General features: G+C 44.4%; 2 protein-coding genes across 4 annotated transcripts in view; one reads left to right on the top strand and one right to left on the bottom strand.

Moving 5' to 3' along the window:
- Nucleotides 1-16,417, top strand: part of Slc7a6 (solute carrier family 7 member 6) — a 31,262-nt gene extending 14,845 nt beyond the window's left edge. For all 3 annotated transcript variants that reach the window (XM_052166135.1, XM_052166133.1, XM_052166136.1), the window contains 8 exons: nucleotides 7,713-7,838; nucleotides 10,158-10,302; nucleotides 11,014-11,137; nucleotides 11,381-11,484; nucleotides 12,127-12,223; nucleotides 13,107-13,256; nucleotides 13,656-13,839; nucleotides 14,310-16,417. In XM_052166135.1, coding sequence (XP_052022095.1) covers nucleotides 7,713-7,838; nucleotides 10,158-10,302; nucleotides 11,014-11,137; nucleotides 11,381-11,484; nucleotides 12,127-12,223; nucleotides 13,107-13,256; nucleotides 13,656-13,839; nucleotides 14,310-14,404 — 1,025 coding nt within the window. In that variant the 3' untranslated portion in view covers nucleotides 14,405-16,417. The remainder of the gene's footprint in view (nucleotides 1-7,712; nucleotides 7,839-10,157; nucleotides 10,303-11,013; nucleotides 11,138-11,380; nucleotides 11,485-12,126; nucleotides 12,224-13,106; nucleotides 13,257-13,655; nucleotides 13,840-14,309) is intronic.
- A 2,343-nt stretch (nucleotides 16,418-18,760) lies between these two features.
- Nucleotides 18,761-26,910, bottom strand: Slc7a6os (solute carrier family 7 member 6 opposite strand). The gene is made up of 5 exons (XM_052166137.1): nucleotides 26,679-26,910; nucleotides 26,313-26,579; nucleotides 22,034-22,240; nucleotides 20,516-20,636; nucleotides 18,761-19,203 (listed from the first exon to the last, which is right to left on the bottom strand). Exons 1-5 carry the CDS (start codon nucleotides 26,868-26,870, stop codon nucleotides 19,076-19,078), a joined length of 915 nt encoding a protein of 304 aa, XP_052022097.1. The 5' UTR covers nucleotides 26,871-26,910; the 3' UTR covers nucleotides 18,761-19,075.
- Nucleotide 26,911: the final 1 nt, after the last annotated feature.

Genomic DNA, 26,911 nt, shown 5'->3' with positions numbered 1-26,911 from the left:
GCTCTCTCCCTCCCTTTTTCTCTACCTCCCTCCTTCCCTCCCTCCCTCTCTCCCTCCCTTTTTCTGTAGATCAGGGTGGCCTGGAACTTGCTAATTAATAATCCATGTCTGCCTCAGTCTACTGAGACCTGGTGTGGTAATATATTCCTGTAATCTCAGCATTTGGGAAGATGAGGCAGGAGGACTGACCGCTTTGAGTTAAGAGGCTGATCTGGGCTAGAATATGAGGACTGAGCCAGCCTGAGCTACAAAGCAAGATCATGTCTCTAAAACAAACAGACAAAATTAGAGTATGGACTTTCTCTTGAGAAGTCAAGAGTCCTGGCAAATTTGAACCCCGATTCCTGTCCCTTGAGCACTCAGCTGTGTTTGAACAGCTGTTGCATCTGTTAAATGTAGTATGTGGCTCCCAGTCTACGTCAGTTTTCTGCTTCCTCAAACTGCATATCCAGACTTCATTGCTTTTCCCATTGTTTGCTTTTTTGTTTTTTTTAAATTATTATTATTTTTTTTTTTTTGAGACAGAGTGGTCTAGAATTCACTATGTAGATCAAGTGGGCCTGAACCTCACAGAGATCTGCCCACCTCTGTCTTTTTTATTGCTTGGATTGCTGTTCTCAGCTGTGTAATTGCTTTTTTATCTTTTGTAAATTGTTTGCTTTTTTATTTGTGTGTGTGTGCGTGTGCGTGCGTGTGTTTGGTGTTGTATGTGTGTGTGTGTCACATGTAAGCAAGTGCCCACAGAAGCCAGAAGAGAATATTGCATCCCTTGGAGCTGGTTGTAAGTTGTTTTGTGTGCGTGGTCCTCTGGAAGGGCGCAAGCCCTACTCTGCCCTCTCTCCAGCCTTCCTGTTTGTGCTGCCTTCTCGACCCCTGACGGTATCGCTGCTTCAGCCACTGCCTTCCCACTGCTCGCCCACTCCATTCTCAGGGTACATTCAGCAGAAAAATCTAAGCAATTGGTGGTGGTTGTAGGATTTCAGGTTGTCTTGCTCAGTATTCTAAAGCCATGATTCTCAGTGGGGCCTTAGTTTGGCAGAAAGGTGGCATTTGGCAGTATCGGAGACTATTTTGGAATGCAAGTACTGGGAAGCAGTGCTACTCTTATCTGTTGGGTAAAGACAACAGAACAAACATCCTGCCACACAGGAGATGTATAGTCTCACAGGCGCAAAATGTCAATAGCAATAGTGCTGCACATAGGAAAGTATCCTAAATGTGTGCTCTGAGATCTTGGAATTTTCAGGGATGGGTGGGTGTCAGAGTTCTGACTCAACTCAACAAATTTAGGGGCTCTTGACAACTTAAAGAGCTGTAGAAGAGTCTTTTTGTTTCACTTGTTTGAGACAAAGTTTCATTGTTTATGCCAGGTTTGCTTCAAACTAGCTTTCCTTTTGCCTCAGCCTACAAAGCACTGGGATTACAGCTGTATACTAACAGGTTAGGCAGAATAATGTAGTTTTTTTTTTTTTTTTTTGTTTGTTTGTTTGTTTGTTTGTTTCTTTTTCTGAGTAAATTTTAAAATATTTTAAATTTATCCTTCTCCTCCTCCTCATCATCATCATTTTAGTTTTCAAGACGTTTTCTAAGACGTTTTCTCTGTGAAACCTTGGCTATCCTGGACTTAATTTGTAGATCAGGCTGGCCTCTAACAGAGATCCACCTACCTTTGCCTCCCAAATGTTGGAACTAAAGGCATTTACCCCTACTTCTGGCTAAAAAATTTTTTAAATACATAAATTTGTGTGTGTAAATACATGTGTGCATGTTGTGGCATATGTGTAGAGATCAGAGGACAGCAGAAGAGTAGGTCCTCTTTTCCACTGTGAGAGTCCTGGGGGTGCTTCGCAGCAAGGGCCTTTATCCACTTTCTCTTTATCTCCTCTTTGCCTCTTTTTCCTTCCTTCCTTCCTTCCTTCCTTCCTTCCTTCCTTCCTTCCTTCCTTCCTTCCTTCCTCCCTCCCTCCCTCCCTCCCTCCCTCCCTCCCTCCCTCCCTCCCTCCCTTCCTCCCTTCCTTCCTTCCTCTCTCATGGCTTTATGCATCTTCAGCTGACTATGTAGCTAATGATGGCTTTGACTTTAGTTAATATTTTAAAAGTTTCATTGAATGAGAGAGAGGGGGAGAGGAAGAAGGAGGGAGGGAGAGAGAGAGAGACAGAGACAGAGACAGAGAGATACACACAGGGCACAGGAACCTGCCCATCTGTGGAGGTCAAGAGATAACTTTTAGGGTTTTCTCTTTCAGCTCTGTGGGTCCTAGGGATCAAACTCAAGTTGTCACCCTAGCTGGCCAGTACTTGCTGACCCATCTTACTTGCCTACCCTTGAACTTCTATTCCTTCTACCTCTGCCTCCTAACACTAGGATGACAGGCTACTGCAGCCCCCAGGTCTGATTTGGATCTGCGCTGTTATATAGAATTGTACTTCCCTCTCAATGAATGCTCCTTAGGAAAACACCTAGCCTGCTTTTGTGCAGATATGGAAGGTGGTCCCTAACCTCGGTCCCCAGCCCCCACTCAGTGGGAATAGGGGACTGGGACTAGGTAGAGATGGGTTTAGGTGGCCTGGCTACCTCCTCGTCAAGGGAAGGGAATATGTGAGGCTCAGTCCAGTCCAGACTTAGTTACATGTTTGTACCATTTGGGTTTCAACAGAAAACAGAAAACCTAAAGTAGAATGGCTGAAACACTGGCCTTGTGAGGGTCTAAGGAAGTAATTTAAGGTCTTAAGATGTAAGTTGTGAGAGTCGAAAGAAGTGATTTAAGGTATGTGAGAAATGAGGCTAAAAATCAGTGGAGTTCTGATAAGCTATTAATCTAGCCTGATAAAGCACTGGCTACTATTACCATAACCGGAGGCTCAAAAGCTTAGCTTTCCTTGGACCTGACAGACATTTATGTCTCTTGTTAAGTAAGGCCACGGGGTGGCCTGGTAGAACAGCTTTGGGCTGTTCTTCCTCTTCCTGTCTCAGTGCTCTGCCTTGTCCTCAGTCTGAGTTCCTTGTCACGGCCCAGGGAGACTCCTTAAAGCGCCAACAGTTTGCATGTAGCTTACTAGAAGGACAAAGGAAGGCATGCTTTGCTTCAGAGATACTTTCTGAGGCCCGACCTGAAACATCTGTTCATGTTCTTAGGGAAAATCTAAGTAGGTAATCTACCTGTGAGGAACTCCGGGACATGTCTCGGGTAGCCATGACTTCAGCTAAAGTTTCTTTCTTTTTTTTTTTTTTTTTGGTTTTTTGGTTTTTTGGATTTGGTTTTTTCGAGACAGGGTTTCTCTGTATAGCCCTGGCTGTCCTGGAACTCACTCTGTAGAGCAGGCTGGCCTTGAACTCAGAAATCCGCCTGCCTCTGCCACCACCGCCCGGCTTAAAGTTTCTATTAAGAAGAAAGGAGGGAAAATATTGGAAGGTGACAAACAGTCTGCTACAGTGTGACTCTGGGGAATTTGTGACAAGTTCCCAGAAGGGTTAGGCTAGACTCAGTGGTAGAATATTGGGAGAGCATGCAGAACATGTGTTCAGTCTCTAGAACCACCAGGACAAGCTAAAAATAAGTTCTCAGAGAGCCCTGGAGACTACTGTATAGGTCCATGCTCACTGATGTTGGCTTGTCTAGCTAGCAGGGAAATAGGGTCAGAAGAGGGAAGGCTTGGAGGTTTGGGTTGTAGCACCTGGCCTCCAGGCTCAGTCTGGTAAGCTGGATGGGGCTGGGAGATCTTGGAAGGACACTGGGTGTGGGCCTGTGGCGAAATTTTGTTTGCTAATTAGAAGCAGGCAAGCAGGCAAGGGATTTGGCTTCTGCTTGGTAGACTGTGTTCTTTGGCAGGATTGAGAGCATGAGGCAAGTTAGGTGCCTGGGGCCAGCTCTGAGGATATACTCACTCTGGGATTCCTCTGCTTGATTCCCTGAGAGAGGGAGTGTTTCTTAGATTTTGTGCCCTGGTTGTTTGACTCACTTCATCCTACTGGTCTGCTCTCTGGCAAGTGTGTTGTGGCTCATTAACTAATTTTGTTGGGAAAGAAGCATATGTTTGGTAAATAAATCGAAATGTAACAGAACACACCGTAGAGAAAGGCTCCCTTCCTCTCCAGCGCTTCAGTCTTTTCCTCAAAGTCAGTCTTACTGACTAGGCGCCCTGGTGCTTATCCAGCTGGCCTTCGGAATGGCCCTGCCGGGGCTTCCTGAGGTATGCCTTCCCTCATCTTTTTATACAGTCTTTGACTGTGTTTACTCATGTGTAGAAATGACCACATCTGCAGGGAGTCTGCAGAAGAGTAGAGGGAGGGAGGGAGGAGCAACCCTGAGAGACTAGTGCCTGCTTGCTCCCAGGCTGAGGGTGTGATATGTGCTCAGTGAACCTAGCTGGGCTTTGTGCCTCTTCTGTGAGGTCAGGTTTTGGTCTCTCTCCCCCCCCTTTGTCTCTACCTCACCTTTGTCCTCTGTCTTCATCTTTTCTATTTCTGTACATTTCTTTGTATTTTGGACCCCCCCTCTACCCCCCACAAGTTCATGCCTGCCTTCTTTTTTCTGCTTCTGCTGTGGTCTTGCTGTCTTCTCTGCATGCAATTTTTGTTCTGCTGTTAGTCAGGGCTTCTGTGGGTTCTGACTTCGTGTCGTTCTAGACTCTGAGCGTTCCTTGTTGCTATTAGACAGACTCACTCTCTTGGTATTCTGGGAAAGATCACTTACAGGTCCAGATTGGATTCGTTGTTTGGCTTGAGCAGGTCTGAGGGGAAAGAGAGCAAGTCCTAACAAAGAGATGGACAAGTACCTCAAAATGTGCTTACTGTATTATATTGGTGGCTCTTGTTTACTGGTGGTTGTTAACTACGTATGTTAGCTGAGTATGTATCCAGGCTTAGCCAGAGAGAACTCTGATGGGCAGTTGATTCCTGTGAAGATATTCCAGCAGCACACATTGCTTTGGTGTATCCTTTTCCCACTAACCGTCGTTAAGACATTGTGTGTCTCTTACCCCCAGCCCCCCCACCTCCGCCCCGCCCCACTTTATATGACTGACTGCTGAGTACCTGTATTATTTGGAAGCATATTTTTTTAAAGATTTATATATTTATTTTATGTATATGTACACTATAGCTGTACAGATGGTTGTGAGCCATTATATGGTTGCTGGGAATTGAACTCAGGACCTCTGTTCACTTGTGCCCCATTTGCTCTGGCCCTGAGATTTATTTATTTATTTCTTATATGTAAGTACACTGTAGCTGTCTTCAGACACACCAGAAGAGGGCATCAGATCTCATTATGGATGGTTGTGAGCCACCATGTGGTTGCTGGGATTTGAACTCAGGACCTTCAAAAGAGCAGTCGGTGCTCTTAAACACTGAGCCATCTCCCTAGCCCAGAAGCTTATTTTTTTAAATATTTTTTTCTTATGTGTATTAGTGTTTGCTAACATATGTGTGTCTGGTTACCATGGAGGTTATCAGTTCTCCTGGAACTAGAGTTACAAATGGTTGTGAGTTACCGCGTATGTGCTGGGAATTGAACCCTGGTCCTCTGGTAGAGCAGCAAATGCTCTTAACTGCTGAGCCAACTCTACAGCCCTATTGACAGCATATTAAGTGAGGCTCTTGAAACACACGGAGGCTCTTCTATCACATGTGGTCATTTACACAGCTGGCCCTGAACACTATTCTTTTGAGTAGAGAAAGGTCCATCTTTCTGATAATTGTCCCAGGGAAGTAGCTGTTAACTGAAAGCCATTATTAGTACCTTGCCTCTAACCAGGGTTCATCAGTTCTCCTCTTTGCTGGAGTATATGAGCTTTAGACATGTTATAAACTGTTGTTTCCCTCTGAGAGTTTGTGGTCTTTCAGAAACAAGACTAAGATACCTGAGGGAGAGACCTTCTGGAATTAGATGTTCCCAGGACTGTAGCATTTCATACTGTGGTGGTTTCTATATGCTTGGCCCAAGGAATGGCACTATTAGGTGTGGCCCTGTTGGAGTAGGTGTGTCACTATGGATGTGGGCTATAAAACCCTCATCCTAGCTGCCCTGAAGTCAGTATTCTGCTAGCATCCTTCAGATAAAGATGTAGAATTCTCATCTCGCCTCCACCATGCCTGCCTGGATGCTGCCATGCTCCCACCTTGATGATAAAGGACTGAACCTCTGAAACTGTAAGCCAGCCCTAATGAAATGTTGTCCTTTATAAGACTTGCATTGGTCATGGTGTCTGCTCACAGTAGTCAAACCCTAACTAAGATAGATACTAAGCTGTATTGTGAAGCAAGAATAAGAAGGGGAGAAGAAACTTGGGTTTGGGCTGCCCAGTTTATTTGGGGAAGGTTTTCAGAGGAAGTAGGGGCTGAGCTAGGCCTCAGAAGTAGATGTCAGTAATGGCTGTGACATGAAGAGGGTAAGACTCTTTGTGTGTGTGTCTGGCATAGGTAAGGGAGAGTCTGCCTCAAGGAGTAAGTAGGTGGGAGTAAGTGCGTGTACGTGACTGAGAGAATGGGCCCTGAGAGTTTATAAAAGACAGCATTTAGGTGGGCGCTTGCATCCAGTTTCAGAGAGCTAGTCCATTATCATGGCAGGGGCGTGACAGGAGCATGGTGGCATTCATGGTCCTGGAGTAGTAGCCTGAGCTTTGGAAACCTCAAGCCCACCCCCAGTGACATACTTTCTCCAAGGCCACACCTCCCAATCCTTCTAATCTTCAAACATCTCCACTCCCAGGTGACTAAGCATTCAGCTATACGCACCTTATAGGGACTGTTTGCACTCAAAACACTGCAAGGTGTATATTAAGGGTTCTTTTGGTTTGTTTGTTTTGTTTTGTTTTTGGAAGGTAGGGACAGTACTTAAAGGTGTCACTATGTACCTTGTTGCTATAGAAGCTCTTGGATAATTGCTCTTATGTTCTCCCCTAGATCAAAGTTTTCCTGATTATGATTTTGCAGGAGCAGAGTTCTCTCTGGGTTAAGCCTCAGTCAGCTAGCAGTTCACAGCTATCAGTAATCTACAGGGCTCGGATGCTATTGAGGTGCATGAGTGTGTATCTCAGAGGATGCAGGTCTAAGAAGCTCTCAGGAAGGCTCTTTCTCTATGGGATCTGATGAGAATTAGCAGGTTTGCATAATGAATAGGGGTAGGGAGGTCATTTGCACTTGGGGATGCAAGCTTGGGAATGCTAGTCTCTCTCAGCCTTAAGTTTCCTCATGTATAAATGAGATGGGGAACAGACATCTATATTTGGGGTGTTGTAAGAATTAGTAGTCAAGGATGCAAGTGAAACTGTCACGTAGATAACAGACACACACATGTAGACAACTTTAGGTGATTGGTCATCAGAATTCAAATTTACCTCATTTGTTAATGGGTCCTTTTTGTCCCTACTGTCTGTGAATAGGACAGGTCTTGTGCTTTGTATTTGGCACCTTGGGAGTGAAAAGTGGGTGAAGTGAGACTAACCTTTCTTAATGGGAACATTTCCAGAAATTGTTCTTGCAGTTTAGAGCATGTATCTGTTCATACATGCCCTAGTAGCTTAGGATACAGTGTAGGGTATTCACACTGGGCTGGCCTGTGTGCTGTTCCTGCTGGTTACCTCTTCTAGGCCTCATTGTTTTATTGTCCCTCTAACTCAGCCTGGAAAGGCAGAAGAATCCTTTCTGTTAGAGTTTGGGGTCTCGTGTGCTTAGCCTGAGCCTGCCAGTAATACTATGGTTTTCCTTCTAGGTCTGCTGACATTTGTGAACTGTGCCTATGTCAAGTGGGGCACACGAGTACAAGACACATTCACGTATGCCAAGGTCCTGGCACTCATTGCCATCATTATCATGGGCCTTGTTAAACTGTGCCAGGGTAAGAGGGGCTGGGGTGGGAAGGAGAGGGTCAGTGGCTCCTGAAGTCTCTGGCTTCCTGAGGAGGATATGGGGACTTAGCTAGCTCCATCTCTCAGCACGTTTTGAGTGTGTTCTAGAATGTTGTCAGTGAACGTGAGAGATGGTTCTGACTCTCTCTCCCTGGGCTTTGTCAGCCAGGCTAGCTTGACCAACTAACCGCACATGTTAAATGTCAGGTTCTCCTTAGGGCTTCTGTGGAAATACAGAGCACTGCAGAAAGCCAGGGAAGCTCCTAGGAGTTCTTGAAACTTGGAGTATAACTGGGTCTCTTGTAGTAGTCATCTGGGGGTACAGGTTACTGCCTCCTGATTGTGGTCTGTCGTTAGCAAGCAGTGAGTGGAAAACCTGACTTTCTTGGAGAGGGGCAGTAGGGAAGGGGTGCGCCGTCATTTTGCGTTATTTATTATTTATCTGGACTTGTGTTAATTATATTGAAGAGTCTCCCAAAAAAAGTCAGCTCTAAAAATATATCAGAATGTTGTAAAATGGGCATTGTCTTTCCTAAGTTGGCCTTTTTTTTTTTTTCCTTTTTTAAACTTTTGCTAAGGATGGAACCAGAATCTTAAGTGTGCTATGTTAGACTCTACCATTAAAAAATTAATATTTTAATTTAAAAAAATAATTTTTTAAAGATAATGTCTTGAACTATATTTTGGGCTGGTCTGTAATTTAGCATGTTGCCCAGTTGCTGGGATTAAAGGCATGTACCTCCATATCCAGCTGTCTATTGGCTCTTGAAAGGTTTTTATTCTGGGGTCAGAGCAGACTGAGGCTAATGGGCTTTCCAGGTTATCCTGAAAAGTCTTTGGCAAAGGATATCGTCCTCATTTAACAGCCAGTTCTCTAGGTTACCAGTCTCCAAGCATGGCTGTATTCACAGTCACCTAGGGAGCTGAGCCTTCATTTGAGACCTGTTGGTTTGAACTGAAAATCAAAAGGTTCTTATGTGTGTTTAGTTGTAAGGACCTGATACTCCAAGGCCATCTAGATGCCTGGCTGTAGTCACTTGGTACTAGTGCACAAAGTTCCTGGGTAACTGCCTAAGGATTACCTAGTGCACTTCATAGAAGCACAGTGACTACAGCCAAGCACCTAGATGTCACTGGCGTCTCAGGAGCATCTTAGAGTAATCCTTCCTCTAAATACTGCATTAAGAGAACCGCTGCTTTGTGCAGTTGCTGAGACCCCTGGAAGCTCTTGCTGCACACCTACACCTTTTTGCCACATTGAGTTCTGGGTGTAATCTTCCTTTTTATATATATATTTTTTTGTTTGTGTGAATATGCCACATGTGTGTGGGTCCTCTGAAGGCCAGAAGAAGGTGTTAGATCTCCCTGGAGCTAGAGTCGCAAGTAGTTGGCTACTGAGCTTTCTACTCCAAGTCTAGGCTTTCTGCAGGGGATGATGACAAGCACCTTAGAAGGCTGACTCCTGTTAAAAACTCCATGCTGAGCCGGACGGTGGTGGCGCATGCCTGTAATCCCAGCACTCTGGGAGGCAGAGGCAGGCGGATTTCTGAGTTCGAGGCCAGCCTGGTCTACAGAGTGAGTTCCAGGACAGCCAGGGCTATACAGAGAAACCTTGTCTTGAAAAAAATCCAAATCCACAAAAAAACAAAAACAAAAACAAAAAAAAAACCATGCTGTCTGCATGTCTGTCTTGAGCAACTAGATAGGCTTTCTATTTGTGGTCCTTAGAGGCCCCCAGGAAAGGTGACAATGGGTTTGGCTTGGGTTGGTGCTCTGCAGGGTGGGGTTGGCTCACTAAGAGATAAGACCTCAGTTACCCTGTAGCCCTAGATTTCCTGCCCCAGACAACCACAGCACACCCACTGCAAACAGACTGATAGAACCACATGTCTAAATCATACAGTGATCGGAGCCAAAACTTCTGCTAGGTCTGATTGTTGGTAGAAATAACCAGTTACATCAGAATAGGCTGCCTGTAGGACTCGGACATTCCTTAGGGCCTTGGGGCAAGTGTCCCTTCAGAGAGCGGCAGGCATGCTTGAGTTTTCTTGATTACCTGGTTTTACTAAATAAAATAAAACTTAAGATGAGGGAGGAGATCGGGCAGTGAAATGTGGGGAGGTTCTGGTTATTGTTCCTTTGGCATTAAATGATGTTTTTTTTTATTTCCCCTCTCCTGTTTTATTTTTTCCTTTCTTTTTTCTTTTGTCTCATCTTTTTAATTCTCCCTCTGTATCCTTTATCTTCATGTTCCTTCTATCCCTCTTCCTTCTCTCTTACCTTCTCTCCCACCCACCTTTGCCCCACAGGACACACTGAGCACTTTCAGGACGCCTTTAAAGGTTCCTCGTGGAATGTGGGAGACCTCTCTCTTGCCTTGTACTCTGCCCTCTTCTCTTACTCAGGTTGGGACACCCTTAATTTTGTAACAGAAGAAATCAAAAACCCAGAAAGGTAAAGGCGGAGATCACACTCTCCAACTTGGCTGGAAGTCCTGCTGATGGTGGGCACAGGGAAAGTTGCCCTTTCCCTTAGCTCCTCCCTCTACCTCCCCTCATCCCCTCCCTGCTCCCCTTCTCCGGTTAGGAGGGTTTGGGGGCTAGGATGGAGTGAGTGATTGTGGGAAGCCCTGGCTCTCGCCCTCGTGTTCCATTGGAGAGCACCAGGGTCCTTTTTAGAGGAGAGGTCTTTAGTGGGCTAGGGCCTCAGCTAGGGCCAAGACGGCAGGACTTAGCCCCGTGGTGCTGAGACTGCGGCCTGAGCTGCCCGACCTGTCTCTGGCCTGCCAGATTAGCAGCCTAGCTCTAGTTTCCGGAGGATGTTGCTCCTTGCACTTATCCTGAGGTCATAGATGTAAGAAGGTTAGAAAGCCACATGTGGCTCATTGGACCTAATGAGATTGATAAACTAATCATGAGTTTATCAATGGCTAATAGTAACCACGTGGCAGCTCACAACCAGAAAGTGCTCTTCTTTCTCAGTGGAAAATGCCCAGGAACATGGGAAACATATCTGCCCTGAGGCATACAGGGAAGAGGAGCTCATCTCAAAGACCCGGCAGCCAGTGAACTGTTAAATGTTAGGAAAATTCCAGTGGGTGCTGGATGGCTTTTCATTCTCAGCAGAGGTTGGTTCTAGGTCGTCTTATTTCACTTGTCCTGACAGGAATTTGCCCTTGGCAATTGGGATTTCTATGCCAATTGTGACACTCATCTACATCCTGACAAACGTGGCCTATTACACAGTGCTGAACATTCAGGATGTCCATCAGAGTGATGCCGTGGCTGTGGTGAGTCTCTTGGGAGAGGGGTTGTCCTCGTGGCTCATGTTCCTGGTACCATGGGGATCACATGGCGCCTTGCTCCTGAATGGTGTAGAGTTTTCCTGCAGCTATCCTAGCTCCACAGTGAGAGATGGGTCTAGGCCAGACGGTGGGCATTTTAGCAAGGACTGCCTTTGTTTAGAGATCATAGATGTAGGAGGGTTACAAAACTGTCCTAGGTTGAGTATCCCTTCTTTGCTCTGCCTTCAGACATTTGCCGACCAGACCTTTGGCATGTTCAGCTGGACCATCCCCATTGCCGTCGCTCTGTCCTGCTTTGGGGGCCTAAATGCATCCATCTTTGCTTCATCGAGGTACGTTGGTGTCTGATAATAGGCTGTTCTTAGCACCCACGTGGCAGTTCACAGCCATTTGTAACTCTAGTTCAGGGGTACCTGTGCAAGACTAGCACTTCCTCTAAGTTGCTGGTCTATCTCTGCAACCCCACAATGGCATTTCAAAGAAGGGCTATGCAATCCTAGCTGAGACAGGAGGATCCCGAGCTTGAGTCCAGCCAGACCTACATAGGAGACCTTGTCTCTTTAAAAAAGAATAAAAAAGGCCATTGTGGTAGCTGGAAATTTGTATGATGGCAGAATATTGGTATCCCTGGTGGGATGGGGATATGCCTTTAGGTGATGGGAATGCACAGCTTCTATGGGATGTGGGGAGGGATCTGGTTCAGAAGTATTAGCATTGGTAGATGATAGTGATTTCATTCCTGAGAGCTTGGCGAGGTTAATGGATAATGGTAGGCGAGCACTCCTGGGTAGTGGTGAGGTGCTAATAGTTAAAGACATTTGTGGGTAGTGTGAGTAAAGGGCTGGGTGTAAGTGGGGTCTCTGATGGTATCTTCTTGTTTGTTTGTCCCCCCCCCCAGGGGGGGGCTCTGCGCTTAGTTTGTCTGAGGAGTGTGGCTGGATAAGAGGCTGCTGACAAATTTCCTCCCCTTCCAGGTTGTTTTTCGTGGGCTCTCGTGAGGGCCACCTCCCGAACCTTCTGTCCATGATTCACATTGAGCGCTTTACACCTGTGCCTGCATTACTGTTCAATGTAAGCTTGTGGGAGAGTGTGGGCTTGGGCAGGTTTGCGCAGGACCCTAAGTTATACTGTACCCTGTACTTTAGGCTTCGTTCCAAGACGTAGTTCATTGTCTCTTCTCTAGTGTTTGGGATGGAGCCCGGGCCCCATGTAAGTTAGGCAGACATGCTACCTGTCCCATACTCCTAGACACTATTTGTTCATTTTCCTCTGCCCCCAGACAAAGTCTTCTTATGTAGTAGGTTGGTCCTGAGCTTAGACCCTCTTGCCTCAGCCTCCCTGAAGGGCTTTTTTTTTTCCCCCGTATATACTGTGTTGATACATCAGGGTGAAAAGACAGGTGTGTAAATTATCTTTTTTTTTTTTTTTTTTAAATTTAAGCAAGTCTTGGCTTGTCTTAGAAAGCTAGTCTCTGAAACCCTATCTACTAGGATTCTTTCATTCAGGAAGACAAGCAGTCATCCCTCTCGGAGTGGGTATGGATCCATTTTGCTCATCTCCCTTTCAAAAGCTCCGGGTCACTGTGATGGTTCTGGAGGCAGTGTTTCCATGTGTAGCTGGGCCTAAAGAACTCTAGATCAACAGTATAGCTCCCATTGTGGTTGGTATGGTGAGGGCCTCCCTGTCGGCCATCAGAAAGGAAGCAGGCTCTACCATGCTAACCACAGTACTTGTAGCAAGGGGAGCACTACATATAGGCAGAGGTGGGGATGCTGCCTTGAAGGTTAATGTGGGAAATGGACCTATCTGTCAAGCGAGAGTCACTGGAAAAAAACAGAGCTAATCTGGTAAAGCTGTTTCAGCTCTGACAGACGCCAGATGGTGGAGTCTCCTGGTATAGCTGGAAGTAATGATGATACTCATTCCTCCTCTCCACCACCTATCTATCCCACAGTGCACCATGACACTTATCTACCTCGTGGTAAAAGATGTTTTCCTGCTCATCAACTACTTCAGCTTCAGCTACTGGTTCTTTGTGGGCTTGTCTGTTGTTGGGCAGCTCTACCTTCGCTGGAAAGAGCCTGACTGGCCCCGACCTCTCAAGGTCAGCACTACCTCCTCTTCTTTCTCCTCATCTCCCCTCTTCCTCCTCCTCCTCCTTCTTTAAAGATAGGGCCTCATGTAGTTCTGATTAGCTTGGAACCAACTCTGTGGCCAAGAAGAGCTCTACATGCGCAGCTCATGCATACTAGCAGGAGTGGGAGGTCCTCTTCTTTTTTAAAGATTTGTTAATTTTTATGTGCATTGGTGTTCTGTCTGCATGTCTGTGTAAGGATGGCAGAACCTCTACAACTGGAGTTAGAGTTGTGAGCTGCTGTAGGTGCTGGGAACTTACCTGGAGACCTGGAAGAGCCATCTCTCCAGCCCAGGATTCTCAAGGTGCCTTTGATCAAGCTGTGTTCTGTCATCCCACCCTACTAAATCTCACTCTCCTCTATTTCAGCTGAGCCTCTTTTTTCCCATTGTGTTCTGCATCTGCTCCTTGTTTCTTGTGGCTGTACCCCTCTTCAGTGACACCATCAATTCCCTCATCGGCATTGGGATTGCCCTTTCTGGGGTCCCTGTCTACTTCATGGGTGTTTACCTGCCAGAGTCCCGGAGGCCACTGTTCATTAGGAATGTCCTGGGTGAGTGTCTCTTTGCTCCCATTTGTCCCCATTGTTTGATTCTGAGTGCTTATGCAGAGGCTACCTACTCTTCCACCTTCCTTATGGCTAAAGGATAAACCTGGTGTCCCATCACACTTTTTTGTGTTCTAGGGCTAAAGCACTATCTGGTTTTTAGTGTTCTTGGGTTTGTTGTATTTTTTGAGGCAGACCTTTGGGTAACCCAAGCTAATCTTGAACTTGTTATGTAGCTGAGGATGACCCTGAACTCATCCTCCTGCCTTTACCTCTCAAGTGCTAGAATTACAGGTGTGTACCACATCTGGGAAGAAAAGGCTGGTGTGGAATGGAGAGGCATGTTGGTTGTAAAGGACAAGGCCAGGCTTTGTGTGCCTAAGGGACAGGTGGGAAGGAGTTTCAGCCTTCTGTACTGAGATTGTAACTGTAGCAGAGTATGTTTGCTAAACCCTGTGCTTCTTATTTTCATTTAGCTACTGTCACCAGAGTAACCCAGAAGCTTTGCTTTTGCGTCTTGACTGAGCTAGATATAGCTGAAGAGAAAAATGTTGAGAGGAAAACTGACTAGAAGCCAGAGATGTCATTCCCTGAAGCCCATAAGGCTGTGACCACAGCCACCAAAGACCAGTTCTCTAAACCTTCTGAATTAAAGGAGCCTCTTGGCCCACATTCTGTAAGGGGGCTCAGGGCCAATGCTCTCTCATTGGTAAGCTATGGGAAGCTACCAGTCAGGCCAGCCAAGATGGGGACTTCAGTGGGAGGGGTGGTTGGGGCGGGGCATTGATTTAGTTTTACTTCTGATGAGTAGATGCAGCCCTGAAGGAATTAGATTGACGGCTCTAGCTCTTGATGGACAGACAGCTCTTTGTACTTTAAACCAGGAGTCTACGGTGGGACTCCTTCATGGGAAGTTTTCCTCTGACCAAGTCCAGCTAATTGATTTTTAGAAGTCTGAAATGCTGCCATTTCTTCCTGTGGCTCAAAATTCTTCCATGAGGAGAGCGTGGTATTGTCTGTTTTGTTTGTTGGGTATCATGAACAGCAAGTCTTTAACTGACGTGGGATCAATGTGTGCCTCCTTTCCTGAATTCCACAAGAGGAACAACACTCCCTCCCTGGAACTTCATATTTGAGCAAACAGTAAGCTTGGTGAGAAGACTGTTGAGTATCGAGGCATGAAAGTCCTCTAATTTGTGGGTCTGAATGTTGGGGTATCTGGGATCTCATCCTGTATATCCATCTCCTCAGGGAGGTACTATGGGTCTGACTTTGCTTAGATGGTATTAGCAGTATGATCAGGATCCTTAGGCAAGGAGGTGAGCTTCTAAAGGAAGTTGCCTGGGCTACTTGACTGTGCCCTTCCTAGCTGAATCCCATGGTGCTGTGGAGCCCTTGGAACAAGGGCTGAGAGAAAACCTCACAACTCCAGCTGAGGGGAGCATCTCTACTGCCTGGATGAGCCACACTGTCACCAAATTTCAACTCCTATATTTCATTATTTAATGATACTTAATCCAGGATACCAGTTAAAACAAACCATTAGTGATCATTTGTCTACAGGATGCAATAAGTGAATTGTGTTTGAAAATCTTAGCTGGCCTGGTGGTACACATCTACAATCTGAACACTTGTAAGGAGTTTGAATTTGAGGCTAACTGAGGCTACATAATTTCTAGGTAGCCACTCTGGAAAGATCAGACAAGATCTTGTCTCATCATATACCTGTTATACTTTACTATGTATATAAGTCACTTTATTATCATCTGGCTCAGATCCAGCAAGGACAGATGAGCAACTTCAATAGTCCGAGATCTGGTAATACTGCTATTTTGGAGGACAATCCTTTATTTTATTAAGACCATAGATCTTTGTTCTACTTGATATAAAATAAATCTTTGGATTTCTGGTATGAACTGCAAGAGGTCTGGAATGTTCTGCATAAGGTGTTATGCAAAGTTCAGGTAGATAACCTGACTTCTCAGTTGTCAATGGACTCCTGGATTCAAGTCATCAAATCGTTTGTTATATGTATGGACTCATGGACGCCCGCTCTGCTGGAAGCGGCCATTATCTTTCTGAAACCACCAGTCTCGTTTACACTCCAAACCATTTTGGGTAATGGGACAGTTTTACCTTCTTCTCTTGCCTTCTCTTGTCCAAGGGCTGGTAAGATTGAAGTCTCAGCAAACGCTTGGTACTTGTGCATCTACTGTTTTCTCCCTGTGAAGACTGATGAAAACTGTGGGAGAAAACAGCTTCAACTTCAACCTGGCTCCTGGTAACGGGTAGAAACGGCTAATTCTGGTCATCGGACTAGGCTGCCAGTTAAAGCCAAAACAACAGGCTTGGAGCTTTGTGAGCAGTAGGTCTACATCTTGATGCCCTTAGCCACTGCCATCTTGGACACAGAAGAACCTGCTGTGCTGTCTTGGCAACTGTGGTGGACACTTCATCTTTAAGTTTTAGAGTTTGTGAACAATACAGATAACTATGTGGCAGTCTCCCAGTACACAACTGGCCCTAGATACACAGGAGTAACCTTGGATATATGCTTGCTCAATAAAGACTTAGGGGAGTATGATCACGGTTGCCATTGGTTCTGGGCATGTATCTGTGAGGGTGACATTCCTACTGTCAAGGGTTGGGAATCCTGTCTGATAAGGAGTTTTATGCAAAGACTGACTTGCCTAAACCATACAAACATGATTCATTTCTGAGCTAAGCTGGCATCCATCCCAAGGCTCTGCTAGAGCAAAGCTTTTAAGCAAGTTATGACCCAGGTTTCAGTGGTCTTTGGCCCATAACCAGCTAATCCCCAGAATTTGCTGCCCTCCAGTGGTTTCTGGAAGAAGCAGGGACCTAACATTAAAGGTGCTCTAATACTTGATTAGTAAGCCATGTTCTCATCACTTGACATATAGCATTTTTAGTTTCTGAGCTAAACACAGCTTCCCCCAGGAACCCTTTCTATGGGAAAGAAGCCAGACTTCTACAGCATTCAAGCTTGATAGTGAGATTCTTCCCACCAGGTCTTTTGTCTCTTTGAATCTACCTCCTACTGTGCTAATCCCATTTATAGTGGTACAGTTTGTTCCCCTCTTGTAGTAGGTACAGTTGTCGGGCCTTTAATGTCAACATTAGCATAACTGTGAGCACACTGTAGTGGCAAATAGAATTTCAGTCCTGCTTGTATGCCTACAGGTCAAGATGACTAGCATTAGATACACCATATTGCTGCCTATTGCTCAAAACACTGAATTGTTTGTTGATAACGCATAACAGAGTAACTGAGATAGTTTTGTTGACTGGTTCGGTTAGTTCCAATAACCACCTGAATATACAATCTAGCTCATTTTGACAAGTATAATAACTAGTAGATATGTAGATAAGTGAAAGAATAGAGGTTGTAGAGGCTTATGAACTTGTAAGTATTGGGAAGAAGACATCTGTGTTAACGTCCATGGATCTATCACAAGAAAGGAGGGCATTTGCTGAACCGAATGTTGAGTTTTACTTCCTGACACCTAGTGTCTACTACAGTAACTAGTCACATGTAGTTAAAATGAAAATTCAGGTCTGGAGAGATGGCTCAGCGGTTAGGAGCACTGACTGCAAAAAAAAGTAAATCTAGCCAATTTGGTAAGTGTCCACATGTTACATGTGGGGAAATGTGCCTATTCTAAACATGGACAGACTTACTCTCATCACTTTCCCACTTGGATTCACTTGGAAGATTAAGGCAAGACTGCAACTTACATTAAAAAATGCTGGCTGTCGTGGCTCATGCCTTTAATTCCAGCACTAGGGAGGCAGAGGTAGGTGGATCCCTTTTAATTCAGGGCAGCTTCCCTCCCCAATCAAAAATTCTTGAGGTTTCTTAGTTGTCCTAATCATATTTCAAGTGCTCAAAAGCCAGAGTTGTACAGTGCATACACAGAACATGATCTGGGAAATTATTGGACAATACTGTATCTATGACTAAGGTAGCTGAGATTTTAGAAAACAAGTAAGGGGAAATGAATGCTAAGTTCTGGTGACAGTATCCTACTGATGATATAGTAGGTCCTTCTATAATTGTGGACCCTGCATTTACTAATCTACTAATTGTAGATGTAAAGAAATGTATTGTGAGCCGGGCGGTGGTGGCGCACACCTGTAATCCCAGCACTCTGGGAGGCAGAGGCAGGCAGATTTCTGAGTTTGAGGCCAGCCTGGTCTACAGAGTGAGTTCCAGGACAGTCAGGGTTATACAGAGAAACCCTGTCTCAAAAAAAACCAAATCCAAACAACAACAATAAAAAACCAGAACAAAAGAATAAAAAGAAATGTATTGTGGGGAAATGTGCCTATTCTAAACATGGACAGAGTTACTCTCATCATTTTCCCAAAGAGTTGTGATAATTTAGTGTTTACATTAGATTTTTATAATCTGAAGATAGGCATAGATTTTGTGGACATACTGTGTCATCTTATGTAAGGAACTTGGACACATGGTGGTTTTGGCAGTCTTGAAACCATAGAATGAGGGAGTAACATACCAGCTGACATAGCCTATAATGTATAAAATTAATTCTGAAACATTATCTCACTAACTTCTCCTTTTGCTATGAGGAAACACCTAAAACAATCAGATTTAAAAAAAGAATTGCTTGCTTCTGTGTAAAAAGTCAAGTTTTTAATTAAAGAGTATCACATTCATACATACTATTTCTTGGTACCACTGCCAAAAGGTGATAGCAGTCTTTATAACCATTATCAGAGTCTAAAGGGGTTGGGGAAACACAGGACCTCCCATTGCTCAAGGCAGGTGGTTGTCCTTGTAGAGGTCATCTCCATCAAAGGGAGCAGACTTCACTGGGAGGCAGGCACTCCCTCCTCCCACCAGCTCCATTAGGCCTGAGCCTAATGGAAAAACCACCAGGGATGGAGGTTTTATATCATTTTATTTTCTAGATTGTAAGATTGCTTTCTTTAAAAAAAACAAAAAAACAGAATGCCCAGGCTGGCCTCAAACTTACTGTGTAGCCTAAAGGCTGGCCTTGCATTCTCTGCTTTTCTAGGCTCCCAAACTCTCCAATGACCCAGCATGCTTGGCTTCACTTATCACTTACAGTGGAAGTCCTCACTGTGCTGGGGCAAGTTTTTCTTTCCACATGTTCAGTTAGGAATCCTAAGATGGTGATTCTGCAGTCAGAGCCTTAAAGGCCTGTGGAAGAATCTTACAAATACCAGCAGGCCATCAATCTGAATCCACATCATGGGGGCTCTCATAGCCAAACTCCTTTTGTACATCTGAAGGGTATTTGTTCCACACCAGTCGCCTGCAGCTACTTTCTTCCTCGCTGAGGCTGTTGTATTCATCGGAGCCTACAAGGAGATAAAAGATTGTATTTTCCGTTATAAACTACTTGCTCATAAAGAAAACTGATGATAAAGAATTTAGACAACTTCCAGGAGTCAGTTCTTCTGTTATGTGGGTGTTGGGAGAATCAAACTTGGATCATCAGATTCAGCAGCTAAATGATCAGGGGTGAAAGGCCTTCCTTCCCTCCCTCCCTCCCTCCCTCCTTCCTGTCTTCCTTCCTTCCTTCCTTAAGACTTACTTGTTTTAGGGGCTGGAGAGATGGCCCAGTGGGTAAGAGCACTTACTGTTCTAAAAGTCCTGAGTTCAAATTCTAACAACCACATGATGGCTCACAACCATCAGTAATGAGGTCTAACACCCTTTTCTGGTGTGTTTAAAGACAGTGTACTTACATATAATACTAAAAAATCTTTTTTTAAAAAAAAAAAAGGTTTATTTGTTTTAGGTAAGTGCAGTGTATACTGTTGCTCTCTTCAGACACACCCATGAAAGATGGTTAAGAGCCACTATGTGGTTGCTGGGAATTGGATTCGGGATCTCTGGAAGAGCAGTTAGTGCCACCTCTCCAGCCCAGGTTTTTCTTTTTAAATCATCTCCTCCCCCTACTTTATTTCAAGATTTGTCTATACCTCATTGCTCTGCCACCTCAACCATGTGAGTGCTGGGATGACAGGTGTGTCCTACTTGAGCCATATAAATACTTTATCCCTTTTTAAAAATTAGTGTGTGTGTGTTACGTGTAGTGGTAAGATGACAACTTGGTTTTCCTTTTACAGAGAGGATTATAGCAACTCATGTTGCTAGACTTGCTGGGTGATATGTTAATACCTTTTGTTTACTTTTTGAGAAAGAGTTTCTTTGTGTATCCCTGGGTGTTCTGGAACTCACCTTTTAGCCCAGGAGAGCTTAGATACCCCTCTCCCTTTGCTTCCCAAGTGCTGGGATTAAACTATATCCAATTTTCTTATTTTTGTAAACGTATTAGTGTTTTTCCTGAATGCATGAATGTGTGTATATATACCAGGTACACACAGAGGTCAGAAGAGGGAGTCAGGTTCCCTGGAATTGAATGGAATTAAGGATGGGTGTGAGCTGCCATGTCAGTACTAGACACAGAACCCACATCTTTTTGAGACTAGCCAGTGCTCTTAGCCATTGTACCATCTCTCCAACCCAGTCAGTACTTTCCCCAGCAGCTCCTCTTTATTATAAAGAGGGAAAGGCAGCCATATGCAAGCATACCCATCAGTTAATTACACCTTCAACCTCAATCTTGACTCCCACCAGTCCCATTCCCTCTGGGTTGCTACCCACCTCTGGAATCTTCATCTCCATCACTGCTTTCTTCATCTGGGTACTCATTGCGCCAATTATTTTCACTGTTTTCATCATCTTCATCTTCATAAATATCTTCTGACTGCTCATCATCATTCACCTGAACATCTCAACATAAATAAGAGTTTAAGTCCAAATTCTAAGTTATGCTCCTTACGGGAAGCTACTGGCGATACCATCTTGGGGAGATTCAAGTAAAGGTACCATGTAAAATAGGCATACAAGGAAAAGTTTGCCTGACTCTGCTTTACTAGAGATTAGGTAATCTTAGGCCCAGATCCAGACAGACAGATACATAGACTCACACATATATACACATCCACTGGGGGGAAAAAGCCCCTTGACATTTTTAGAAAACAGAGTCAGGACACTAAGGAAAATTTTCTTTTTTCATTTTTCTGAGATAGGGACTTACTATGTCGCCCTGGCTAGCAGGGAGCTTGCTATGTGAGATCAGGATGGTCTCAGAGGCCCACTTGCCTCTGCTTCTTAAGTGTTAGAATAAAAATGTATGCAAGGAACTCTGGCTCTTCTTAAAATTTAGAATGTTTCTGCTCTTGGGTGCTGAAGAGGTGACTCAGTGGTTAGAGCACTTAATATTTTAAAAGGTCCTGGGTTCAATTCCTAACACCTACATGTTGGCTTACAATTATCTGTAAACTCCACTGCCTGAAGATGTTGTTACACTCTTCTGGCCTCTTGGCACCAGTATGCAAGTGATGTGCAGATATTCATGTAGGCAAACATCCATAAAGTTTTTTGTTCTTACTCATGTCTGATTTTATTGTCTCAAGGCTGTGAACAGAACTTTCAGTGTTAAGTAGTCCAACATATTTGCTGTATTGAACCAGGATTTCTGCAAAGGATTTAGAATTTTCCTTCCAAGCAAAAACAAGAACTGGAACAATGTTTATCAGGAAAGGAGTCCGAAGCCAGGTGTGATGGTACATGCCTGTAATCCCAATACTGGGGAAGCTGAGGCAATTAAGATGGCCACAAGTGAAAAGCTGGGGCGGCCTGCTAAGTACAGGGCCGGCCTGGACTATACTGTGATATCCAGAGTTCGGATATCTGGTACCCATGTAAAAGCTGGGTGGGCTGGGGAGCCTATCTGAGATCCCAACAATGGGAGGTAGAGACAGGAATCCGGAGTAAGCTGTAGTTAGATTAGTTGGGATTGGCAAACTCTAGTTTCAGTGAGAGAGCCTGCTGCACCAGGGAAGGCACTGTACGACTGTATGAGCTCAAATCCCATCCCCTCCCCACAAAAAAAAAAAAAGATAGCAAGATGACTTAGCGGTTAAAGGTACTTGCCACCAAACCTGATGATCTAAATTACATCCCAGGAGTCCATGTGGTACAAACAAATTGTCCTGGCTTCCACACATGCACCATGCATATGCACTAAATAAAATTTATTTTAAACTTTAAAAACACAAGCAGTGGGGTTGAGGAAGTCAGAAGTACCCTATTATGCCCTCTCCTCTCAGACCTTACCAGTTCCCATTCCTGGCTGTAGGGCTGCACGGACAGGATGTTCTCAATCCACCCCGGAGGGGCCATCTCCATATAGTAAATGTCATATACATAGTCATCATTGGGCTTTGGTTCCTCGTGGTGTTCTTGGGATCCATCGTCGGATACAGTCAGCCTCTCACGGATCAACTCTACAGAATTGCAGAGGATCACATCTGGATCAGATGCCTACAAAGAAACCAGATGACAGAGATTAAGACTCAAATGAGGACTCTTTCTAAGGATTCTAAGGAATAGGTAAACGAAGGCCTGTAGTTTTTTATGCCCTATTCAAGATGGCTTTTTTGTTCTAAGATGGTTTCATTTTATATAGCCCTGGCTGGCCAGGAACTTGCTATATTGACCAGGCAGGTTTTGAACTCCCAGATTTCCCTCTGCCTCTACCTCCTAAACATGGGGATTGCAGGTAGTAGTATTCAAGATTGCTATCCTCACACACTTGTTTCCTTCTACCTGCTTCTATGGGTCGTTGAGTACTCTTTGCTATTATGTTCTTCCTTTGGGACCCATATGCACATACAGGTCTCCTGGCAAAACCTGTTAAAATGTGTCATCTGACTCAATTGACTGACCAATAGCTTACATGTAGTAGTAGTAGTAATAATAATAATAGCCTACATGTAATAATAACAACAACAACAACAACAATAATAATGGACTCACCTATAATCTTTCTGCTAGAAAGAAGAGGTTGAAAACAAAGGTTCCAGAAAAGAATTGGCCCAGGTTAAGATGTTTCCCAGCTTCTAAAGGCACCCAGGTAGCACAGGTGAATGTGTAAATACTCCAGATGGCCCCTCTCAAAGTTCATCAAAAGAAACCTACATAGGTGCAAAGAGCAACCATACAAAAGTAGGACTGTTCCATGACTCATGCACACAGAGCGAGACTGGTGCTGTCATATACAAATCAAGGGCAATTTTCTGTTGCTCTAAAGTCACAAAGGAATTAGTGAAACAAGTTTTTGTACAGGCTTTTACTCCTTAAAGCTTTTTCTTTTGTTTAATGTGTATGAGTGTTCTGCTTATTATATGTATGGATACACATCATGTGTATGTGCTGCTCTAGAGAGAGTGCTGGGTTCCCTGGGACCTGAGTTGCAGATGGTTGTAAGTTGTCATGTGGGTGCTGGGAACTGATCTCAGGTAGTCTGCAAAAAGAACATGGTGCTTTTAACCTGTACGCAAACTCTCCAGTCCAGTAAAATTAAATAGCCATTAAGATTTTTTGTTTGTTTGTTTTTGGTTTTTTTCGAGACAGGGTTTCTCTGTATAGCCCTGGTTGTCCTGGAACTCACTCTGTAGACTGGGCTGGCCTAGAACTCAGAAATCCGCCTGCCGCTGCCTCCTGGAGTGCTGGGATTACAGGTGTGCACCACCACCGCCCGGCAGGAAAATTATTTTTAATATTTGCATATATGCTTACCCATATTCTCAGTTATATTATACAGACCATTTTCCATTGTTAACCACAAGTATTTTCCATGTTTCCAATCTTCAGTGGTATCAAAGGTGTTGATTCTACTCCATTTGGAGTGGAGTGACAAGCAGTTTTAAGGCTCCATAGGTGGGTGCTGGGAATCTTCAAGATGAAGGAGCAAGTCAGCTGCTGAGCCACGCCTAGAGCCCCGTGCACACCTAGCTCTTGAACTAGTTATTAGCAGTATCACAGTATTTCATTTCTGCATTTGAAAAATGGTGGTAACCTTGGAGAAAATAAGCCCTTACTCAACTTCACCAAGTCATTATATTTACAGCATAAATGATTCTGAAAAGCACCAACACTTAACACCACCTGAGGGCTGCATGTCAGTCAACTAAGGGAAGGGAAGAAACGTGTTGTGGTCCACTGACTATAGGTTCAAATTATCTTTCCTAGAAAAAACAAATTCATGCATGATACGGCAATGCTAGATCTGTTTCCACACCATAATGTAAAGCTTAGTCACCTGTAATCTATGAAATGCAGAGACTGAGCTTTACCATGCCTTCTTTCCCAGCTGTTTTGCCTCTAAATTAGCTGTTTTCAACCCCATGGGTTGTAATCCCTTTTGGGGGAAGGGGTGTTGCAATATCAGATATCCTGCATATCAGATACTTACATTACAACTCATAGCAGTAGCAAAATTACAGTTATGAAGTAGCAAAATAACTTTATGGCTGGGTATCACCACAAGAGGAACTGTATAAAGGGTTGCAGCATTAGGAAGGTTCAGAACCATTACTCTTAAATTCTTTCCGAAGTACTATGCTTGTTTTACATGGACCACCTCATAAGGAACCTCCAGCTTCATCAGTCTGTGTAATGTTTAGTTACCAACACAACTTTCAGCACACAGTCAATTGGAGGTGTACTGGTGTAAGCCTTTAATCTCAGTACTTTAGGCAGAAGCAGGCAGATCTCTGTGGAGTTCAAGACCAGCCTAGTCTACATAGTTTCACAAAAACAAAACAAACAAATACAGGCATAGAAAAGCCCAGGTAAATAATACAGCTAGAGACTCCTCACCCACACTTCTATAAGCAATCTCAAGTAAATTAATCGGAACATACACACTTAAAGAACATAGTAAGAAAAGAATAATCAGGGTTCATCAGGAGTGACAGTATAGATGTCACTCCTAATAAAGACATACAAAATCTAATAAAAACGATTACTTTGAATAACCAATGTCCACTAATAAAAACTTTCTGAAAAAGTAAAATCAAAATGGCGAGAAAAGTATCTAATTCATAGCTCTTGTGAAGACTAAGTAAAGGAAAATACCACGTTTGGAATATAGCTCAATGGAAGAACACTTGACCCAAGTTTGCTCCTTTGTAGTAACAATTCTGGAATTTTGGTTTCTTTAAAAAACACAGAAATACTATAAGAATATGTTTTTGCTTTAATCCCAGGTGTGGGGATGTGGGGCTACATAGAGCTGTCCAAAGCAGCTGACTACGATTTGCCTCATGCCCTAGCAGAGGTGGTTTTTGCCAGCTGCAGATAGTGTGGCATTTGGAATTCTGGGAACTTTTCAGGGGGTATACATAAATGCTAGGGCCCCATCTTCAGGGAGGTTGGTGGCAAATTGTTAGTAGTCCTGCTCAAGAAACAAAAAGAAAGAAATTAGATTCAAAGATCTCTCTCTCTTCTTTCCTATCTAGTAATAGAAGGTGAAGTGAGGGTGGGGGGTAAAGGGTGGGGGAAAAACCCCCACAAGTGGCAAAACACAGCTACAAGCAAAGAAGAAACAAGAAATTAGATTCAGAGATCCTTATCATCTGTCCTTTATTTTTTTCCCCTCTTATCAAGTGATATGGGGAGGAAAGGGGGTAGGGAGAACTCACAAAGTAGCAAAGACCAGCCACACTCCCTAGGCCCTACAAAGCCCAAACAAATACTTAGCACAGTAACAGGAAAGCAACACTGTCTTTTGACTTTTGTTGAATTGCCTATCTAGGTGAAGTCTTGGGAGTATGTTTATTAGGAAAACAGAAATCTTTAATTTTTTTTTTTTTTTAGCATTGTTCTTATATCTGCTTACTGGCCACTGCTCTATTACATACTCCTGTATTCTGCCACAATATAGATCCAAAGTAATGGAGTAGGCTGACCACACACGGCACCAAAAGCCTCCAAAATTGTGGGCTAAAAATTCTTCCATATTTACCTCATTTTTTTTTGTAGCAATGAAAGTTTAACATCATCTCCAAATACTGTACATATTTTAAATAGCCAAATCTACTTTCAAAAGACCTACATCAATTGTTTTTATTTTGATACACGTTCTCACTGTGTAGCTCTGACTAGACTTGAAAGAAGAGATCTATCCATCCATGCCTAGTGAGTATTAAAGGCCTGGTCAATCCTATGTAGTCTCACTAATGTAGTCCTTTTTGGCTTGGAACTGCCAAAAAAAATCCACCTGGCACTGCCTCCCAAATGCTGGGAAGGAAGCTGTTTACGACACAAAAAAAAGAGAAAGAAAGAAAACCAATCATAAGGGGTGCGAGTGCCATATGCCTGTAATCCCAGCAACTGAAGCAAAACTGTTGTGTGTCAGAGGCCTGCTTGGGCTACATAGCCGTACTATGTCAACCAGAGCTACACAGCGAAACCATTTCAACAGAACAAAACCAACAAAAATCAAACAGGTAAAATGAGGTCAATCTTTAGAGTGGATCATCCATTCCAGCTTGCAGTGTGTATGCTCTTAATTACTTACTGCCTTTGGGAGCAGAGCAGACATACTCACTTTTCGGCAGTCTGTGACAGCAGCCTCTGGGTTTTCCTCCTCGTGGACCAGGTCCAACAACTGGAAGCCAGTGTCCCTGACAGCTTCTGACACACACTGAGGCTCCAAACTGTTAGAGGTTCCTGAGGATCGGTGGCTGGAGACTACCCTGTAGCGGCCCTCTTTACGGACCTCGCGAACAGAAGCACGAAGATCGCGCCGGATACGCAGCTGGCTGCTCCGGGATGGGCGCAGGGCAGCTCGCACAAGCTGCTGGATTGGCTCCTCCTGAGGAGCGACAGGAAAAGAATGACTGCCTCAGCAATTGTTTGTATATGGGCAGCGTTCAAAGACCGCTTCCACAGAGTCCATCCCCCTTTCTCATACCTGGGACCGCACGGTAGCAACCAACTGGAAGACATTTCTCTCCGCCGCTGTCTCCTGATCCTCTGGCGCCTCCGGAGCAGACGACTCGACCTCGCCGCTCCGGAGGCGTTTACAAGCCAGCACGAGAGCCTCTGCGGGCTCCGCGTTGCGCTTCCGCTTCACGCGCAACACTGCGGTCCTGCCGGCCTCCATAGCTGCAATCGCGGGGTACTGTGGGAAGGCGCGGGGAGCGA

Source organism: Apodemus sylvaticus, chromosome 21, assembly GCF_947179515.1.
Source record: "Apodemus sylvaticus chromosome 21, mApoSyl1.1, whole genome shotgun sequence".
NCBI lineage: Eukaryota > Metazoa > Chordata > Mammalia > Rodentia > Muridae > Apodemus > Apodemus sylvaticus.
Note: the sequence above shows the minus strand (reverse complement) of the source record. Positions and strands in the feature narration are given on the sequence as shown.

What these genes read in the sequence shown, in the direction of transcription:
- Slc7a6os (XM_052166137.1), bottom strand. Translation starts at nt 26,870, where the DNA reads ATGGAGGCCGGCAGGACCGCAGTGTTGCGCGTGAAGCGGAAGCGCAAC. An exon ending in ACAGCCAGGAATGGGAACTG is followed by an intron (nt 20,637 to 22,033) that starts GTAAGGTCTGAG and finishes TGAGATGTTCAG; the next exon opens with GTGAATGATGATGAGCAGTC. An exon ending in TGGAGATGAAGATTCCAGAG is followed by an intron (nt 19,204 to 20,515) that starts GTGGGTAGCAAC and finishes ATCTCCTTGTAG; the next exon opens with GCTCCGATGAATACAACAGC.